This window comes from Pundamilia nyererei, unplaced genomic scaffold (genome assembly GCF_000239375.1).
Source record: "Pundamilia nyererei isolate P.nyererei 1_Seehausen unplaced genomic scaffold, PunNye1.0 scaffold00186, whole genome shotgun sequence".
NCBI classification, from domain to species: domain Eukaryota; kingdom Metazoa; phylum Chordata; class Actinopteri; order Cichliformes; family Cichlidae; genus Pundamilia; species Pundamilia nyererei.
In genome coordinates, this window is record NW_005187587.1 from 906785 (window position 1) to 928594 (window position 21810).

The following is a 21810-nucleotide window of genomic DNA, read 5'->3' on the forward strand; positions in this document are numbered from 1 at the left end:
AGCAGTTACTGAAATATCTGCTGTCTGTCTGGCACTAACAGCCATGTCACTTTAATCAGCTTTTTTCTCTGTTCCAATGCTCAGTTTGAACTTCAGCAGGTCATCTTAACCATGTCTAAATGCCTAATGCACTGAGTTGCTGCACTGTGATTGATTAGATATCAGCATTAATAAGCAGTTAAACAGGTGCACCTAACAAAGTGAGTCTGCAGTCAACATTATATTATATATAATGGATATATATATTATATATCCAGTCTTATTACTACATTGTTTCTATATTCTGCAGATCTAGCTATGCCAGTTAACTACAATTGCATATGGTATATTGCAGATATTGCTGTTGACAGGTAAAACTACAAATAAGGTGACAGGCCAGTTTTTATAACCTTCAAATCGTGTAAAAACAAATTCCAGGCACATTCCTGTGCAGCACTGATTTTTTCACTGCACCATAGGAGGAGCCACACCTTTTGTTCACCCAATGAAAAGTCCAGTACATGATTAATAGTATTATTCTCAGTGAGATTTTACACTTTCAGACAGGTGTTTGTTGTTAACATGGCTTTCTACATGTGATATGTGCACACAGGTACAGGGGCCCAACTGATTAAAGGATGCTGACATGCAGGCTGGGTTTATCTGTGGTTGCACTTTTTGAGTTTATCCACATTGTCCTGTTATGTCATCATGCCTGCTGGGAGTTAAAGGTCTATATATATATATATAGAGAGAGAGAGAGAGAGAGAGATTTTTTTTTTTTTTTACAAACTATTAACTAGTGATACTTGAATTTTCTTAATTTCCTGCCTGAAATTCCTAATAAATTACCAAAAAAAGAAAAATGCCAGATGTAGCAAATGATTATAAAAAGTCAGAAGTTTCAATAAACACTCAATTTTAAAAAAAGACAGAAAGTCAGCAAAGGATTTTATGGCAGTTATAATGGTTCAGGCTTGAAAGGGTTCATTGACCACGATGAACTACAAGTCCCATGATGCCTTGGACCTTGCGCATCTGAAATATGCCGACAGCGTTAACTTTGTTTCTAATTACAGTTTACAATAACTCGTATATCAATGAAGACCCAGTAAACAAAAACAGGGACAAAAAAAACGGACCCCCCAGCAGAAACAATTAAGCTAGCTCTGCAGCTAACAGTTAGCCCGGAAATGATAGGACACGGGGGAGGGGCTTTAACCCTGAGAGGGTATGTGAGGGACTTCAGGCGGGCATGCAGGTCTTTTCCTTCTCAGCCCGAGCAGACGATGGACCTTTGAAGACTTTATACTATAAACACACAACATGGAAGCAAAAAAGGCCGAAACGATCTGGTCTGCTTCGCTAAATACTTCAAAGGACGGCGGTTAAGAGTGAACGAGGTGAGTACTGGGTCTGCACGTGGAGGAAGTGCACAGCGACTTACATCGCAAGCACGTGCAACCATGTGGCGATAAAGTAGAACTTGTGCTCCGATTTTTAAAGTGCATTCACTGGATTAAGCAACACTTTAGTTAAATGTAGGACCCATTTAGCTATTCTTTAAAATTACTTTAAGGGTCACGGTTTTCACGTCTTTGTGGAACCAGTTGTTGCTCAATTCTGCAACAGATATTTTAAGCAATTCTGCGCAAAGTAAAAGATTCCCTGATTCACTCATTAAACATTTAATTAATGCATTTTTTCTGATTATGAATGCTCAGCCTGATACATGTCATAGACTGTATATAAAAGATGGACATAACATTGGCGCCTGAACGTTATTAAATGCCTTAGAGCTGCACTTTTGCCTAATTGTCAGCAGGGGGTAAACGGCTTTCTAGACATCTATGCAAAAATGACATTACTGAGGTCAGAGGAAAGAAGCAAACATTTTCCTGAAGAGTTTGTTTCATTGCTAATAAACCTGATGAAGCAGGATATGCTTTACAGTGGACCTGCGTAGGCCCCTTTATACTTGCTGCATTGTTTATGTGGTGCTCAAATGGTGATGTCGCCACAGCTCTGTAGCATTTACACCAACACCAAGGGTATGAGTACACACTGCAATGTTGCCACTGCTACACCGTGGGTGTAGACATCAACACTGGAAGCAGAGAAGGGTTTTATTTCATTATTAACAGTGACACGATCATACACTCAGATTTTCAACACAGTGGCGGTAGCTCTGATGTGAGGCTTAAAAAAAATTGAGATGTGCCAACCAGCTGACACAATGCCAAAGTGTGGCATGTGACGACACTTTAGCAAATGAGGGCGAGTATAATGGGCCTGTGAGTCTCACAGTCAATGTGCTATTTACAAAGAATAAGAATAGAATAATCCTTTAATTGTCCCACAAGGGGAAATTTGGGAGTGTCTGGTTTAAAAATTTATTATTATTAATAATAATAATAATAATGATGGTAATGCCAGAAATCTTTTGCTTGAGGTGTCATAAAGTCAAAGTGTCACTGACTGTGTCCTTTTATATACAGTTTATGCTACATGTTGCAGACAGTGAGTACCCTCAAAGTCTGAGCAACACTGCTGGACAAACTCATGACGCAGTTTCTGAATTACTACACACATCGTCTCGGTTGTACACACTCGTAGCGGTTGGTTGAAGGGTTTTGGGGGGGCGTTTGGATTTGTCTCTGTTAAAATAAAAAGCTCCTTCTGCCGTGCGACCTTTACAAATGTGCCTTTCAGCCTGTTTTACTACAACAAAGCAAGATTTGCAAGTCATTTGAGGCTCCAGTAATCAATTTCCAAAGCGCATGAAGTGCCTTCTGCTCATGATTAAGATCATTGTGTTTGTGTCTTGTTTTTCAGCCTTCACGGTGGGATTGGATGACAGTGCAGAGGCTGGAGAATGCACAGGGCTGTTTAGCAGACTGAAGGCTGGCTGAATGCAGTCGGAGAACAATGTGATCACCTGGAGATGAAAGCAGAGCAAGAAGAAAACAGCCGGTGAGCCTTTTTTCTTCTTTCTTCTTCTCTTAACAAACGAACCGGTTCCAGCCTGTGACGACAAACTAAATAAACTTTTCTGACACCTACTATGAGAGCTGAACTCCAGCTCCTGATTCTAGCTTTTCTCTGAGGCTCAGTTATTTATGATAAATGTTTTTATGATGAATTGTCACGTTGCCTTCATCTTTAAAAACAACTACTGTGTTTTCCAGGTGAGAGGAAGGTGACTGGAAGTAGGCTGTATTTTGCCACATGGTCCTGAGAAATGGGCTTTCATGCTGGTCTGAGATCAGGTGAGTCTGTATAAGATGCTGGTACTCGAACATTTTCAGCCTGTGATGACAAACTAAACAATCTTTTCTGACACCTACTATGAGAGCTGAGCTTCAGCTCCTGATTCCAGCTTTTCTCTGAGGCTTCTGGAGCAATCCTGTAATACCATGTGATGCTACGAATGTCTTTATGTGAATAATAACTGAGCTGCTCCTCTTGTTTACAGCCCGACTCAGGATGGCAGATGGTGATCTAGTTTCTTTACGGTAAGTCTGTTTATATGCGATGCATGTGGGAGAGCCAGTGACGAGAAAAACTCAACACCTCGTGTATGTGAACTTCCAGCTCATGGCTTGTTTTGCTTTTCTCCTTCTGTCACTCACATGAATGTGTATTTGTGTCTTTCAGGTGTCGTATTCAGATGTCGTCACCAGATGGGGAAGCTGCTCACAGGACAAACCCAGCAAAGATGATTTTATGGGACAGGAGGATGTTGTTTTATGAAGTTATTTAAAAATACTTTTTCAAATTTGCCAAATAAAAGTTAAACTCTCGTTTTCTGAATGGTCTGTGTGGTGGTGTCATTCTATTGAAATTCTGATGCCTGACTAAAGCCAAAAATGAAGATTTATGCCAAAATCATCCACCATGGGTGGAGTTTGTGAATTCAAGAATGAGATAAGAGATAAGATGAAACTTTATTAGGTGGTGCAGGATTTAGAAACTGATACCACAGGTGCACCACCGTAAGAGTAAAGAACAAAGTGGGTACAGCTGCAGTGTAGTCTAACTAGACAGTCTTTGGATATTTAAAAGCACAGCTGTGCACTGGGAGGTACAGCAGGGTGACTAATTAAGAATCTGCTGTTCAATCCATGCAGATGTCAGTGTCCTGGGAAAAGATGAAGCACCCATCTGCATGATGAAGGTTAAAATAAGTTTAGTGGTCAAAACAATGGCAGCATTAGAGAGAAGGAGAACGTGTTTAGATTAGAGGTCAGGTGTTTTTGATGGTTGTACCAGAGCTGAGTAAAGAAAAAAATCAAAGTACTGTTCTGGTACTTTCTGTGGGGGCCTCGGAGGAGAAACAGACATAGCCTCCGGTCACATGAATAGAAAATGACCTCCCTGCGTGTTTTCCCTTCGGAGCGACTCATTTGCGTTTTCCCTGCCTGCGCTGAGGCTCATTGCGTGCTCGGATTTCCATACAGGTGCGTCTGCTCCGGCTCTCGTTTGACTGTCAAAGCAGGCGCTGGTGCTTTTTTTTCTCTCCGCCCCCGCAAGCATCCAGCTTTACCGGGGAGGAGCGCAGAGGAGTGCCTTTACGCCGCGGAGAGCCGACACACACACACGCATATACTCACACAGCCTCCTCCCCCCACCGACTCCGTACTCATCTACCGGTAAAACGCCACCGACTCCCGGCCCTGAACGGTCCTCGCCGCCGCTGAAGCCCGGTCTGCACCCGGCAGCGCACGCACTCGAACAGCGGTCCTCTCCCCGGTAGGCCTGACGGTAAGAGCGGCTTTGTCATTCACTCGCTGTCACCACACGTTCACGACGAGGTACATTTATGTCCTTCCTTTATGAGAGGGAGGACAGAAGCTGCTGTAAAATGGGAGGAAGACCGTGATGGGGCTGTAGCATTGCCTGTAATTAAATGATGAAGGCCTTTTCATGGACCGGTTGGCTGGTGGAGAAGCGCAGCAGGATGGATGCTGGTGGAGGAAACCGGCACCGGCAGCCGACCTACTTAGATCCATTAAAAAGATGAAGAGCAGGAGGAGGGAGACAGCTTCCAGTAGAGAGGGCTTAACCGATCCATGATTGAACTCTCTGGCTGTGTCTTGCTGCTGTAATGTGGCCTGGGGCAGGGTGGGGCAGGGCACAAGTAATACAAATAAGATAAGAACACGAGACCTGTTTTCTAACATTAAATATATTAAAATATCCTCAGGTGTCTTAAGAAAGAGACAAAACGCGTTTTACCCTGATTATTTACATTTAAATGGTGTAACTCGATCCTTTTTCTGGGAACAAGAGAGAGAAAAATGGAAAACAGTTCATGACCTGCTCTTCTTTTAAGAAATTCGCTCTGTGACTGTTTTTCTTTGTGCTTTCCGTCTCCACTAAACCAATCAGTTTATTCTTGCTCTAGTATAAACATTTTACATGTCAACAGGATTCAAATACAATGGATAAACCTAACAAAATGAGGAAAGCACAATTTTAATGTGGCGTCATATTTTCCCACTAGCGCTGTCCCATACTGCAAATTTTGGTACGATCCAATACCAAGTAAATACAGGGCCAGTATTGCCGATACCATTACCGATACTTTTAACCAATAAAGGCAGCTCGTGTAGGGCAGAGCAGTGTGGCATAATGTAAGAGTTGAATCATAGATTTGCCAAATTCTCCACACGTTTTAATGATCACCAAATCACTGATTTTGAACTTTCCACAATAACACGTTAACACAACAATAACACAACTAAGCTTTTTATGTATTTTGAAGACCTGGAATGTAAACGTGCCCGTTGCTGAAATTTGCTCTAGGCTATAAATAAAATAGATGCGACAGTCAACACAAAGGTTGAGACATTTTTCATAGCGCATGTTTGAAGCATATATTTTCTTTTTTTTAAAAAGAGAGAGAGAGAATAGAAACAAAATATCAAATCCTGTTGCGGCAGTATCAATCTGATGCCAGTATCAGTGTTGGTATCGATACTGTCAATATTTGGATCAATCCTCCCACCTCATTAATTAAGTCAAGCCCTTTTACTTGTTTTACTTCTGATCATTTTACTGCGCAGTCTCTCTGAAACCTGCTTCTCCATTATGTACATGGACACTGCTGTATGCCTAATCCCACACAAACCATCCTTCTGGAGTCAGAGGTCAACAGCCAGTAAAATCGTATTCATCCACAGCTGAAAGTAGTCCACAACACCAGCGCAATTTACACCTGTTAGAGTAATGTTTGCAAAAAGTTGTCTGTTTATTAGTTTTTTTTAAACGTGAGTTTTATTTTGAAAAATTAGAAAATAACCAAACACTGGTTCTCTGTGCAGAGCTTATCCACGCAGTGAATTATGACTCAGAGCAGAAGTTACGCGAGGTGTGCTGAAGCGACAACAAAAATACTCCCGCTTCAAAAAGGAGCTGGAGCAGGATCAGTCGGCTGCTTTTACTTCTTTTAGCACTCTAAAATTGGCGCAGTTGCAAAACAAAAACAAGCTTTAATCATCTGTGTAGTAGAGCTGTGCTCTTTCAGTCTCTGATCTGCGTGTGTGTGTGTTTGTGTGTATACACAACAGTAGCATCATGGAGGAATGGGACATCCCACAGATGAAGCGCGAAGTGGAAAGCCTTCAGTATCAGCTGGCAATCAACAGAGAGAAATCTTCCATCACTGTCACTGAGTGAGTCCACCTGCTGCACACACACACACTCGTTCCCTCTCTGTTCAGTACAGCGTGTGACCCGTTGCTGACCATACGACTCTCTCTTTCTTTTATCTTTTTTTGTAGGCTGGTGAAATGGATCGAGGGATGTGTTTGTGAAGATCCATTTTTGAATCCGGAGCTCATGAGAGCCAATCCCTGGGTGGAGAAGGGCAAGTGTGTGATTCTCTAGCGGTCACACACACACACACACACATACACACTCATATATATATATAAATATATACGCGCACACACACACACACACACACACACACACACAATCACGGATGCATACAAACTGAAGGATGACGCACTGCACTAACTCACATGCTCGCTCACACACACGATCAGTGCTATCACCGCTTTTCTCTGAATGCTTTCTGTGGAGACGAGCGTATGTGTGAGTGTGCAGCACCGAGTAGCTTTCTAGAGGTTTGTTTTGATGAACAGCACCTTTTTATTGGCTCTTTACACTGTCAATCCAAATAAAGACTGTTTTGAATTTAACACGCATTGATTAAGATTCTTTCATATGATACAACAACAAGTGCAGCTGAGAATGAGACAGTAGCGTGTGTGTGTGCGTGTGTGTGTGTGTGTGTGCGCGTGCGCTACAGCAGATCTCTGATGTAAACATTTCGTCTGACAGCGTTGGACATGCCCTCATTAAACCGGAACCACACGTCACTGTTGCCCACTGCTGTCCCCATAGATAGATCTGCTCTCTTCTCACCTGCGGAGACACAAACAGGCTTTGAGTGCACTCATTCAGGTCCAAGTATTTTCATATTTGATTAAGCTGGTGGCTTTTTTCACAATGAATTAAAAAGTTCATACTTCAATTAATATAAATTTTCCAGTCCAAGTTTCTTAAACCAAAGAGTTTTCTGTCATTTCAGCTCAAACCAATGACTTTTACATCAATAAATCCCACAACAGAGCTGATGCTGATCTGTGTAACTAGTTTAGCTCCAGTTTCACACTAAGGGTGAATTCTTTTTTTTTTTCTTTTTTTTTTTGGATGGAGGACTTGAGGAGGTGGAAATAAGTTATGAACATCATCAGCCTTCAACTTCCAGTGGAAAATTTGCAGTTAGGCAGCAACACTGTTTATTTACAGTTTATTTTTAACTTGTTCTGTTAGCTCTACTTTTGGTCTCCTTCTCCTGAGGAGCTAAATGCTAACTACTTGCTAACAGTGGTGTCTTCCAGTGAAAACAGCCGCCTGCTGCAGTGTAAAAACGACACTATGAGAGCAGTGAAGCTGAAGCCGCAAGTACAATAAAAATCTGATCCATCGGCGTAAATATCTGTGTATCTGTGGCTCAACACAAAGCTCTGTAAAGACGATGAAAGCTGCAGACTGATAATCATTTAATCCATACCATCCTTTCACTCTCACACTGTTGTCACATTATTGCATAATTCAACTATGCACCCATCTAAAGTACTGATGCATACCGCTGACGCCACCAGATCCAAATTAGTGCTTCTCAGTCCTCTCCACAAACCGATCCAATCAAAATAAAAGTCTGGGAAGCATTACAGAAGATGTGGAGCTGTGCCTGTTTTAGTAAATAAATCCTGCTTTGACCTACAAATGACCACAGGTCTGCGTTTCCACCCTGATTACACTGCTCATCAATGCCCCTGATGGTGTGGTTTCAGGAGGGTTAGTGCTTTTAATGGGACTTTTTGGTCATACGGTAAATAAGACATGCACAGAGACATGTTACGGGTCCTGAGCTAACGATGATGCACCTTTCCAGAACTGCAGGAGGGGTGGAGATTTAATGTATTCAAACAGCAGTCACAGTTGCCTCCACTGACTCAAAAGCACCAGCAGGCTCAGAAATGACCTTGAAGAGTTTTAGTAGCATCCAAGGACTACAACTGCTACATCTCAGGAAAATGTAGTAAACTGATTTTGAGGAATACTGGACACTATTATTAATGTACATTTTAGGAAATAAATATTAAGTATGTTTGTTCTATTGGCTGATGCATAAATATAAGGATCACGCTGTGCAAAGTAGTTTGTTTGGCTAACAGAGATCTGATAATAAATGCAAGTGGTAACAGTGCTGGCAGTCCAGCAGCTCTGCCTGCAGACTGCAACAAAAACGCTTAATTACCAAAGTTACATAACACACATTAGTTGTTACCTCTGGTGCGTGTGGACCTGATGTGCTTCGAGGCATTAAGTATAAATAAAAATCAGAGCAGCCTGTGTTTTCCACATTTGAGATAAATGAAGTCAGGTACCTGTGTCTGATGACGGCTGTGGTCTCTGGGGTTTAGGGGCAACAGCTCGACCAAAGAAATCCACCTCAGGCTGCAGGACGCAAACACAACAACAAAGTGATGAGAAGGATGAAGTTAAACAGGAAGTTTCAAACGCTTTGTCCTCAATAACGAGGTCAATATCAGTGAACAATCACACACACACTCTCTCTCTCATTAGCCTAATTTCCCAGTTGTCTCCATCGGGGACTGTGACCCAGTGGCTTCTTATTAGCCTCATTCCTGCCCTCTAGAGGGAACTATTATAACTCATCTAGGCTCAGTGCAGACTGGCTGCTCCACTCTGGCTCCACCAGCAGGCACCAACTAACACCCACATGTGTGAGGAGCACAGTGACCACACCCTGAACACACAGTAGAGTCTATAACAGTAAACATGTTACCGGCAGTGGAAACTTGAGCTCTGTGTTTTTTTTTCTTTTGTGCAGTGCTGCGAAAAACTAAGCACACCTCATGACTCAGTAACTTTAGCAGCAATATTGAGGTTGAAGGCATTCAGAGGAGTTTGCATGACTCAGTGACTACAAGGTGACCATTTCCTGTGGTTGTAAAACCGCCCCAAACCATCACCCCTCCACCACCGTGCTTAACAGCTGGTGTGAAGTATTTGTGCCAATATATTGCGTTTGGTTTCAGCCAGAAATACGTTGTTCTTCCTAATAGACAACGTTTCACCATGAAAGTGTGCCAAATGATAATCTGAGGAATTAAAGAATAAACCCAGCAGATTATTTCAGATTTTTTTTTATGACAACATCACCAAAACAATAGGCAAACATGTTGTGCAGCTAATGTGGACCAATCAGAAATTAGAGAAAATTTAAGATCAGTTTTGAACAAATAAACGAAGCCTGTATGTGGTTTATAAAGCTTTCTCCTACGGTAGTGCTTCCCCTCCCCCCCGGTGTCAGCTGGTATACACTCCCACCCCCCATGAACTGTATCAAAGGTTAAGAGGGGGCACTTTCAAGTTAAAAAATAACAAATAAATTATTTAAATAAAAGAAAAAAAATAAGTGTTTTTTCTGTGTTCAGGCCAAAAATAACAACTACAAATCAGACCATATTATCAGGCAGTGTTGGTCCAGAGCAGCAGTGATTTTCCAGCAGCTAACAGCGTGTCAAAGTGTTTGTGCGCCTCACCCTGCTCTCCACTGTGGTCTGCTTGACGATGTTCTCCAGCCTCTGCTGGTGGTTCCTGCTTGCTTTAGGACCGGCGCTCTTTTTGTCCTCCGCTTTCTGCGTCACACAGACACGGCGCATTACAAACACGTCACGTTAATTAGCACGCGCGGGGCCAGGTGCTACGCGTGCCCGAGTCTCACCGGTGCTGGGTTTCGCAGCAGCATCAGTTGCTCGGCCCTCCTCATCTTCTCCTGCTCCATCTCTCTGCTGATGGTTTGTTTGGCCTGGTACGTCAGCTGGCGGCGCGGAGGCAGGCCTGGAAACCTCACCACCTCCTCGACGCGCCTGGAAACCCGCAGTAAACACAAACAAACGAGACGCTCGTTGTTTACACGCAGTAAACACAAATGCACTTGTGATGCAACTGACACTCGGCTGAACCCTGTTAGATGACGAACAATAACAAAAAGCTTCCACTTCTGGTGCCGTGGTTGTTGTTTTGGTTTTTCCCCCCCAGAATAAAACCCAGAATCTCTCATTCTCTAAAACTTTAATCCTCTTACTGCTGATCTCCAACTCAATCCACACACTCTCACTCACAGCCCTGTGGACCAATAAATACAATAAAAGCAGTCACACGGTTCAGTCGGCTATTTATTGTGGAATAGCGTTATGTCAACCGTGTTATCATTAGCATCTACATGTGCAGATATCATCTTTAACATCTGAATCCACACAATTCAACAGCAGTTCTGTAACGAACAATAAAAATGAACAACACTGGTTAAACTTCATATTACTAAAATCTAGCCACAGGTTACTTTTAAATTCATTTTTAACCGTATTAGGACATATTAGGGATTTATAAGGACACACAGTCTTCTGCATGAAAGCAGACATCAGTTCTAGGGTTTATTTTAAATGACCTCTCCTCATCTTTCCCACTCTTCTTCCCTGCACATCTCCTCCTGCTCACAGCGTCCGACATGACCAATCACCAACTGCGGCCAAAAAGAGAGCAGTCCAATCAAATAATCTTGTCCTGCCTGAGCGCATCCGCTGTTTGTGATGTTAAATGTTTAGATCCACGGCTGCACTCTGTGCCTTTTATGCGTGAGATATCAGAGAGTGGAGTTGTGGTGCGCTTGAGAGGGCAGGTACAGAAAGGTGTAGATCAGCAGCAGCAGCAGCAGAGCCAGCACTAGAGGCAGGCCCCAGTCGTTGGTGACCAGCACTTCGTCACATCGAGCCTGTAGAAAGGAGCCGTCCTGGGCGTCCCGCTGCTCCTCCACACGGGCCGGCATGGCTGAGGTAACAAGCTGGTTATCCCATTCTAACTGCAGCAGGCGCCGGCATCCTCAGAATCACAAAAATGAGGGTGAACATTAAGTAAAAGTCTCTCAAGTTAAAAATGCTCTTTTTCTTCTTTTATCCTTTCATTCCTCGACCTTTCAAAAGGCCACCTTGTCACTTACTGCCTACTAACCTATCTAACTTAAACCCGCCCCTCCTTCCATCCTCTCCTCCATTCACCTGCATCCAACGGTGAGGCTTTACTGCTTGCTACCCTGCTTCAACCACGACCATCACACACACACACGCCCACCAGGTGTTAAGGGGATTAATCTCTTAAGCCTCCATGCAGAGAACCACAGTGTGGACAAGAGCAGTGACCTTCAACACCCCTCAAACACACATCAGCTCTGCATGAGTCCAGTGTACAGTGGAGTCCAGCCAAGTGTGCGTACGTGTGCGTGTACTCACGGCTCCAGCACGTAGGTGTACTGTCCCTCTGGAGTGCGGTCCTGCCTGTAAGAGAGATTGTATGCCAGCATGGTGTCGATCAGCTCACGCATCTGCTCCTTCTCTCTGCTGCTGAACAGCTGTGGATTCACCTGAAAGAAGAATAAGAAACTTTGATATCATGACCCACCCACATCTATGTAAGCAGACACAGAGGCTAAAACCTGGCATTTCAGGTCCTACATTTACAATGCTTTTTGTCAAATTTAATGTTTGATGTGCAAAATTTAGGTTTATAAGATCTGCACCATAAAACCATAGATTTGTTTTAAAAAAAAGGCATCATCATCATTGCATTCTGCACATTTTGCACAGTTTTGGAGTTTGGGCTGAACATACAGGCATGTACCAAGGTTACAATGTAAGCTTTTACATACGGGCCGTAGTTTGGGACAGATGATGTCGAGAAGCAAGGTGAGGATATCGAGGGTCAGGCTGAGCTGACTGATCCTCGCTCTGATGCTTGCTGGGGTGTCGGCCAACATGGTGGACAGAGCGTTCTTGCAGCTGAGGAGCCGGGAGGAGGCCTGGACGGGACACAATAGTGACTGATCAGCAATGATGCCTTAAAAAAACCCAAACAAAAACGTGTTCTTCTCCTTTTATCACTTTTCCTTCGCACTGCTGCACAGGTGTGTGTAGGAGAGTCGTACCTCGTGCTGGCTGTGGGGATAGCTGATGCGGGGCACGTTCGTGTGGGCAAACAGGAAGTGAAATGTGATGGAAAGGAAGGGCAGGTATTTCATCAGAGAGAAGTTCTGCCCGTGCAGAATCACGTGGCTCAGCTTGTCTGAGAAGGCCAGCCAATCCAGCGCCTCGCACGCGCTCTGGAGGTTTGGGTCCCTCACACGCATGGACAGATAATTATCATACAGACCCTGAGGAAAAGAGATATAACGCAGCATTACACAGTGAACCATGAACTACTTTATATTCTGGAAACTTCCACATGAGTCAGTGCTCCTCCTCAGCTTTTCTGTACTGCTCATATTAAGCACGGTTAAAGTTTCAAACATTGAGGTCAGCGTGAGTTAAGAAATCCCTGTGAGCCAAAAACTCAGAAGCCCCACCCACCTGCTTTTCAAACCTTCTGTTTATGACAAGCAACCAATCAGAAGAGAGTCGGTTTAAAGGTGCAAGAGTTAAAGAAGCTCGTTTCAGACAATCGATGAGCTGAGGAGCGGCGTGAGGGCCCGATATAAGATAACAAGCAATTTGAAATGAGCAGAGCAGGTCCCATAGAGTTTCCTGTATTACCTGAGAAACCTTTTCATATTCTCCACTAGACGAAGCCAGATGCAAGATGTGCTGGAACCTGTGAGCTCCACTTCCCGAACCCGGTCCGTCCTCAAACCCCTCACCGACACGTTTCCTGAAAATAATGAATATTTATCAGTAATTTGCAACATATGGTCCTCTACACACCTCAAACACCTGCTGTACCTTTTATTTGTGCCAAAGATTTAACATTATCTTATGACTGTTTACGATGGTCTGGCGGTCGTTTGTTTTTCAGGCAATTCAGTTTTAGTTATATAACACCAGCCACCTCAAGGTGCTTTATATTGTAAGGTAGAGACCCTGCAATCACATGACCGCCTGTGAGTAAGCACTTGGCAAGAGTGGGAAGGAAAAACTCCCTTTTAGCAGGAAGAAACCTCTGGCAGAATCAGGCTCAGGGAGGGAAAAGAAAAGACACAGTGACTCGTTTAAAGGCTTCCTACGACTTTCACCTGCTTCAACTGAAGACTTTAAAAGACATTTTAATACTAAGCTCAGTTCATATGCGCTATGATTATCTTCAAGGTTTATCTATTTATTTAGTGATATTTGCATAATTTTCACACCCATAGGTGTGAATCGTCGTCTCTCTCTCTGTGTTAGCCATGTGACAGACTGCTGGCCTGTCTCGGGGAACTCGCCGTACCGTTTTGTACGTGGTAACTGGAAGATTTCCTGCCATAGATGGAACAAGCCTTTGTTCTGGTCCTTCTGCCCCACAGAGATGCTCTGAATCGTCTTGCTGTCCAGCTGCTTGACGCCACGACTATGAAGGAACTGGACAGAAGCACAAACACATGTTTACACCGAATTCTTCACACTGGCTGTGCATCTGCCGGGCTTTCCTTCTCAGCCGCGCCACCCACCTGCAGCGTGTTGATGCAGGACCGGATGTCGTTGTCGGTCTTCTCGCACAGTGACATCAGGGTGCCCGTGTCTGCCTTCAGCCCCTGGCGGAGTGAGATCTGCAAACAGCGATTTCGTTTAAACAAGGATCAGCAGCGCGTGTCGAGATGTGTGCGTGCATCTGTGACTATGCTGACCTCTGCCAGTCTCTGTGCCAGGCGGGAAGGCTGAGTCTGTGGGAAAGCCAGGAGGAAAGCCTGCTGCCTGAGAGGCCGGAGAGCTGGGACATAACTTAAAAAGAAACAGATGACTTTAAAACGATAAAGAAGTAAAAATAAAGTAAAAACAAATAACAGGTATTCACAGTTCCCACTCTGCTGTTAATGCCACAGTTTCTCTTACAGGTCGTTACAGATGCAGATGATTGGTCGCAGTAAGATGGACTCCCTCTTCTTCTTCTTCTTCGCCGTCTCCGCGCCAGCCTCACCCCCGTGTCCGTCTTTCCTGTTCAGAACTGCCAGCAGTATGTTGATGGCGGCCTGCGGAGCACATCAAAGGGCAAAGCATTAAGAACGGCTGCGGTCAATTAGCTGCTCTTTACCAATTTAAAGCAGGAGTGTACCGCAGGTGCTCCGTCAATCTCATCGATAATGAGGCAGTTCGGCCTCTCATTGGCTCCCAAAACGGACTTCATCTGTGTCGCTGTGTCGATGCGTTTCTGGAACACCTCGGCGCTGCGATCGTCACTGCACAAACATCAACAACGCCAAGTGAGGCTGTGAAGGAGGAGGATGACAGTAAACCTGCCATCTCCATGATTTACTGCCACTATCTGCTCACTTATTATTATTGTGCCTAACCTGGCATTGATTTCAACCACGTTGTACCCAGCATGCTTTGCAATGACATGAGCCAGGGTGGTCTTCCCCAAACCTGGAGGACCGGATAGCAACGCCACCTGGAGAGAGGCCAAAATAAATCACACCGTGTGTAAAAGCCAGGTAATCAAATGCAAACAGATGTGACAGATGTGCAGCTTTTAGACCTTAAATTTGGGTCGTTTGTACTGGTCCAGTTCTGCCTCCAGCAGCTCCTCGGTCACCTCAATCTTGCTCTTGAAGCGATTTTGATTCTGATTTCCTTGATTGGGTTTAAATGCGTTCTGATTGGCAGCCTGTCTGTCAGATCGGGCAGGGCGGGACTTCCTCTCTCTTCCAAACACTACGGTGTCCCACAGCTTCAGCCACTTGAGCAGACAGCGGTTGGTGAACTGAACGACACAAGACGCGCCACATCAACAAGCCGCCTCCACAAAGACTTTAGAATAAGCCTTCCTCCATAAAGTCACACAGAAACACTGCACATCACTTACATCGTCGCTGAGCAGCTCCGTGTAGTGACGCGGTGAAAATCTGTCCACCCACAGCCGAGATGCTCGGCCCTCTGTGTCCTCTGGATCCTCGTTTTCTTCATCTTCTGGGTTTTCAGACTCAACTAACGCGTCGTTTACACTGCTGGAATGCGACATAAACACAAAAACGCAGTTAAAACTCCTGCTCGTGTATGTAAACTCAGTCTTGATGTGTCTCAAAAGAATGAGATTGTGGATATTAGAGGGAAATGAGCTTCTTCCAACAGGTGGCTTGATGCTCCCTTAGAGATGGGGTGAGGAGTTCAGTTGTACAGGTCAAAGCAGAGTGGTTACTCCTCCGCATCAAAAGGAGCCTGTTGATGTGGTTTGGGTATATCAGACTGAGAGAAGACCTCGGAGCAGAGCCAGGACAGGCTGGAGAAATGATGTCTCTTGGTTTCCCCCCAGGCAAGCTGGAAGAGGTGGCTGGGGAGACCGATACTCCCGTGCCCCGGATAAGCGGCAGATAATGGATGGATGGATCACACAGCACTTATTCTGTGCACTTCAACCACTCCATCTACCCCATATCACACGACCCATACAGAATCACAAACTACATAACGTGCTTGTGTTTGGACTGTGGGAGAAAGGCTGAGGAAACCCACTCAGGGACATCAGGTGGGATGTAAACCAAGAACTTGCTGTGAGGCGACACCGCTAACCACTCCACCACTCACGCCATCTTATCAGTCTCAGCTGATGTTTTCTGTTTTTGTTATTTTACAACCAGCCCAGTCTGTGTCCTCTTTTGAGCCCCACATGAGTATGTTGATGTCTGTGAGTGAAACAGGAAGTGAGTTACCTGGCTAACAGCTCTGTAAGACGCTGCGATTCCTCCACAACCTGTTGGTGGCGCTGCAAGATTTCAAAGGAACACGAGACATTGATGTGACTTTACAATAATTGTATGTTCTGCTATTAATGTAATCTACAGCGCCTACATTATATCACACATTTTCAAATGAATTATATTTATAGGCTTTTGTCACACTGGAAATCTAAACGCTCTTATTCTTAGATCTTCCATAACGAGACGAGCAGATGAAAAGTCCCTCTATTACGTGCTGTAGCTATGAGAGCTGTACATGTAGAAAAACTGCTAAGTAAGCTACTCTTCTATATCTCCCAGTCCTTCAACTTAGCCCCTGTTGTGCAGAATAAAAAAGTTAACGATGACAAAGTGAAGCAGAGCGTTAAAAAGCATGAAAGCTGTCCACTGAAGCTGCGCTTTGTGTTCTTCATTCATGCTTCTTTGAGCTTTGAGGAAAGCTGATGCTGCGACAACTGAATATGTGAAGATTATTTCTTGGGTTTCTTCATCTTCTTGTTAGCATTTAGCCATTAGATTAACACAGAACACTAGCCAATCAGAGTTAGGGTCGGGACTTCGTGGTCTCTGTAAGTAGCGTGATGATGAGATTTCTTAATTTGCTTTTAAGTTTATACTTTAAGCACATCTAAGGTCATCCTTGAGGTCAATATTAATTATATTAATAGATTTCAATATAAATCCACTTTTTTTTAAATGAACACAAATTTAGTGGATAAAAAATATTCTTGGTAGATGCATTTTTTAACACTGGGTGCAGGGAAGGTAATGAGTCACTCACCCTGTCTGCTTCTTGCTCTCTCAGCAGTCCTATCGGCACTGCCAGCAGCCCCAGTCCACCCTGGGAGTTTGGTACTATTCTGGAGTCTGCTGTCTGAAGAGACACATGGAAATGTAGAGAGAAATAGAAATATTAACCAAACTCTGGAAGCTGCAGCTGCTGCACATGCTGCCTGTGCGACATTCAGCCTCACGGATAAATAACCGGGGGGCATTTAACCTTTGTCTCTGCGTTCTCTTTCTGTCGGAGGTAGACCCGATTCCCAGACGAGTCCGTCACACTGATGTAGTCTCCCTCTAAAGGAGGTCGCTTCAGCACACGCAGGGATACCGGCGCCGCTGTGGGAGGTCGCTGTGGAGTCAGTGGAATCTCAGCAAAGCCGCTGATATCCAGCACAGCAGGGGTAGAGCTGGAACACAAAACATGTTCAGAAGTCTCAGATTTATATTAAAGGCTGAAATCACGCTTTTGTACAAGTATGATTTTAAAATAACTGTATCGTGCAGGTTATTGTTATGCCCATCTCCTCGTACAACAATCCCATCAAGGACAAAAACAGAAACTGCTTAAATATGATGGAAAAAAGACGACTGCATTCAGCACCAGCTACATCTGCTCCTCAGGCACCTGTGCGCCGCTGTGCCCCCAGCAATACTCGCCACTTTGCTTCAAATGACACTCATGTATTGTTTTTAAGTGCATCTTACTTGTGTGTGAGTTTCTGCATTAAAATGTATTTCCGCTAGAAATGTTTGGGATTTTTAGGAACATCTTTTTGCTCCGGTATCGATTGAAAGAGATGCAGATGAATGTTAATATAATACATGTCCATTATTGATCTCAATACAATAGTTCAATAAAATCGCCACAATATAACAAAGCAAATGAGCTCAATAAGTAAAAATCAAGGTAAAAATAAAACATAAATAAATAAAACACATTGAAGGTGTCTCTGAGTAAAACAGGTCAAATTCAATGATGCTAAACAAATCATTTAAAAAAAACTACCTGATGGCGTGAGAGGGCTCATAGTGCTCTGGAGAGGATGGCGGTGTGATGTCATCACTCAGTGAAGGGACTTTGCTCTCTTGAACTTGTGCTGCGTTGAACAGTCGCTTGACCACACCGACGTCCTGCTTCTGTCGCTTTGCCTTTGGAGCTGGAAGAGGCAGGCTTAGATTAAACCTGCAAATTAGACAGGTGTAAAAATACAGGTGCACCCCGAGGGTGAACTCACTGATGGGCTGATCGTCCAGCAGGTGCTCTATATCCGAGATGTCGTCTCCTGGACCCTGACTGTGGCGTTTCCCCGGCTTGCAAGTTTCTTCTACAATGTTAAAGCACACATAAAATCATACATTAATTAATTCCTGGAGACTTAACCCTAACTTTATCTATCTTAACTTTATCACCACCATCCTCCTGAGCCTGACCGATTTGCTATCAGACCAGTTTGCTGATCAGCTGACAAATGAAGAGGATGAAGAAGTGGGAGAAACACCCTTCAACCATGTTATAGGTGCTGAAGTTGCAAAGTCTGTCCTCAGAGGGCGCTCTGCAACTTCCCTGTTCCCAGCATGTTTATATAGCCACAAACAGCCAGCTGAGCAGTCCGTCTTTATTGGGTCACGGGGGTTGGAGACAGAGAGCACTCACAAGTACAATTTAAAATGAACCAAACTGCATGTCTTTGGACTTTGTCAACCAGTTCTCGTGTTATCGCATTTCAGAATTTATTTTATATTCTACTCTGGTTTATAAACGTAACAATACATACAAATAATACAGTTTGACAAAGGGTTAGGTATTGTATATAGCTATGAATAAGTATGAATTAATGATATCAGAATCACGAACAACTGTACCACTGTGTGGTAAATGATTACTTTAAACTCTTCTCATTAATATGGGGAATTATTAGGGATAATAATGGAGCAGATTACATACATCTTCTGATGTGTGGAGCCTGTTTCATCAGAATAGACAAAGGACTAAACAAAGAATTTAGTTATAAGTCTTATTCAAATACCACATAGTATGTATAATCATGGAGTTCACACACCCTTTGAGGGAATAATAAACCAAACAGAGACAAAAGTCAGCATTTTCTTGGATGTATAGTCCTGAACAGAACAGCACCATCAGTGAGGTGTCAGAGGGGTCCGAATTAGTTTTGCTGGATGATGATAATGTTAACTTCACTTGATTTATCTGGTGTTGCTAGTCCGGTTTCCTCTGCAGTTATCTGCTGGTGTGGAGCATCTGAAACTGTGACACCAAGAAACTGAATAGGCTGACTGGGAAGGCCAAGGCTGTGCTGGGGAGTCACTGGTCTGGCTGAAATGACCAAAATGCATAAGAAAAAGAGCATTCAGGCCCCTTTTTTCCTTCGTTTTTCAAAGCATAGCTTCAACAAAGTGATGGAAACATTCCTTAGAGATTTTGGTCCATATTGACATGAAAGCATCGCAGTTGCTGCAGATTTGTCAGCTGTAGATCGATGATGAGAATCTCGTGTTCCACCACAAGCTATTGGATTGCAGAGAGGCCATTCGAATGCAGAGAACTCGCTGTCATGTTCAAGAAACCGGTTTGAGAGCATCTGTGCGTTTGTGGTAATTGTGTTATCTTGCCAGGAGCAGACATCAGATGATGCGCATACCATAGTCATAAAGGCATGAACATGGTCAGCAACAACACTCAGATTCTCTGTGGTGTTTAAATTATACTCAGAAGTATGCCAAGAAAATATACCACACTACATTTCACATTCACCAGCCTTAATCATGGATGGATCTATGTTTGTCTATGTTTATGAGTAAAGTCTGGCCCTATAATTTGAACACAGCAACTGAAGTCACAGCAGAGAACATTTTTCCAGTCTTCTACTCTCCAGTTATGATGAGCCCGTGTGAAGTGCAGCCTCATTTTCCCGTTATTAGTTCACAGAAGTGAAGTCTGCTGTAGCACATCTGCATCGAGGTTTGATGCAGATCTGCAGAGATTCTCTTCTGCATACCTTGTTGTAATAACAATAATACAAATAACAACTTATCTCCCTATCAGCTCAGAGCAGTCTGCCCCTTCTCTTCTGACCTCTGGCATCAAAAAGGCACAGAGAAAACTGCCACTGGGTATTTTCTCTTTTTTGGGCCATTCTCTGTAAACCCTGAATATGGCTGTGCAGGAAATCCCCAGTAGATCAGCAGTTTCTGGAATACATGACCGTGTTTACATGCCTAAATGCATTCAATTGATACGACGTGACTAGCTGGTTAGATATGTGTGTTCACATATCTACACACATACTGTATATTATTAATATTTTTTACTTTTATAAAGTCACAGCTACACATATCTAGATGTGTGCGTTCACATATCTACATATACGGGTGAGTGTAGAATCACTGCCTCTAAGTCTTATTTGCAAACTCTACTTTTTATTGCACCTGTACAGATATCTCAAACTCTATTTTCATTATATTTATTATTTTTCTTTATCTTGTGCTATTATGTTGTAGCTTGAATGTATGCACTTCTATTTCTTTTTATTCTACCCGGAGTCTGTTTTTGTTGCGTTTTGCTCGATCCGAACTCACTGACACAGCTTTCCCAAAGATCCTGAAAGCCATTTAAACGCACCTCAAGAGCCGCACTGTTCAAAAGCAAAGCAGCCCTAAATTAAGTCTACTCCTAAACAAAAACTCCACTTTTCTACGACGGTTTCCGAGAAGTAGCTCGGCGATTTAACAGTTGAATCATAGGCTAGCTACCCTTTTGGTAACTTGAGTGTTTTGGACTCACCCTCCATCTCCTCACCCTCCATCTCAGCCAGCACCTCCAGCTCGTCGGCAAACTGCTCCTCGAAGTCGTCCTGTACCTCGAACAGTTCATCGTATTCGTCCATTTTGCCTGGTCCGATAAAACCCGAGACACGGCGGCTAAATAATCAGGAAAAATATATTTCCCCCGATAGCTTCTTTCTCAGCTTCGACAGTAGCTTTGGCACAGTCGAGTTCCCGGCAAATTTTTTGTTATGAAGTATTACATCCGGGTCAGTCCGTTGCCCTCACTCCTGATTGGCTATCGCAGTTCTTTCCTATTTCCCGTCATACACTACTTAGCTAAATGATCTGAATATCTGAAAAAAAAAATGCCGATATTTCCCTGTAACAGTACGACTAAATGTGTGCCAAGCTGTCTCCCTTAAAGCAGAATCGTTTCAATTTCAAATAGATAAACTTTGTTTCTGCTTATTTGACCAGAGGGTGGCGCTGTCACTTCTCTTTAGTGACATAGCTCGGATGTGTTCATTTCCTGCATCAACATAACATAACATCAACTAACTCTGCACATATTTAGTTAAAATGCCGTCAAACTTGCAAGTATTCCAATAAAATGCACTAGTGTTGACATCAAAGTCTATCTCCCAGCCCTAGAGAAGATTTTCTTTATTCATTACTATATTATTAATGGTAAATGGTAAATGGCCTGTATTTATATAGCGCTTTACTAGTCCCTAAGGACCCCAAAGCGCTTTACATATCCAGTCATCCACCCATTCACACATACATTGACACAGACCTCTATGGACACCAGTTATTCTTATCGCTTTTACCAATACCACATATGATGTTGCACATGGTAATATTGTATATTAATAAGTTATTTTTAATTTTATAAGGTCATATTTCCACTGTAAACAATGCACTGCACTGTTAAAACTCATGAAACACAAGTTATAACA

At 43.4% G+C, this 21810-nt stretch overlaps 2 protein-coding genes and 1 long non-coding RNA gene across 4 annotated transcripts; 2 read left to right on the top strand and 1 right to left on the bottom strand.

The window, feature by feature from the left end:
* The first annotated feature begins 1173 nt into the window (after nt 1-1173).
* On the top strand, nt 1174-3792 carry LOC102193802 (uncharacterized). The gene is made up of 5 exons (XR_312081.1): nt 1174-1382; nt 2815-2952; nt 3168-3248; nt 3455-3494; nt 3637-3792. It is a non-coding gene; the product is annotated as an uncharacterized LOC102193802 (long non-coding RNA).
* A 349-nt stretch (nt 3793-4141) lies between these two features.
* gng13a (guanine nucleotide binding protein (G protein), gamma 13a) lies at nt 4142-6921 on the top strand. Its single transcript, XM_005746986.2, has 3 exons — nt 4142-4743; nt 6552-6656; nt 6765-6921. The coding sequence occupies exons 2-3, from the start codon at nt 6559-6561 to the stop codon at nt 6868-6870; spliced, it is 204 nt and encodes a 67-aa protein (XP_005747043.1). The 5' UTR covers nt 4142-4743; nt 6552-6558; the 3' UTR covers nt 6871-6921.
* On the bottom strand, nt 6914-21125 carry chtf18 (CTF18, chromosome transmission fidelity factor 18 homolog (S. cerevisiae)). Of its 2 annotated transcripts, none has more exons than XM_005746984.1 (22): nt 20883-21125; nt 18301-18390; nt 18072-18222; nt 17283-17472; nt 17064-17156; nt 16256-16308; nt 15412-15553; nt 15085-15309; nt 14900-14997; nt 14662-14785; nt 14442-14578; nt 14237-14330; nt 14060-14158; nt 13840-13970; nt 13170-13284; nt 12566-12790; nt 12290-12439; nt 11874-12004; nt 10310-10454; nt 10128-10223; nt 8946-9015; nt 6914-7413 (listed from the first exon to the last, which is right to left on the bottom strand). In XM_005746984.1, the coding sequence occupies exons 1-22, from the start codon at nt 20968-20970 to the stop codon at nt 7292-7294; spliced, it is 2769 nt and encodes a 922-aa protein (XP_005747041.1). In that variant the 5' UTR covers nt 20971-21125; the 3' UTR covers nt 6914-7291. The 2 variants fall into 2 exon arrangements, with proteins under 2 accessions (XP_005747041.1, XP_005747042.2); XM_005746985.2 differs by having other exon boundaries at nt 20868-21125.
* Nucleotides 21126-21810: the final 685 nt, after the last annotated feature.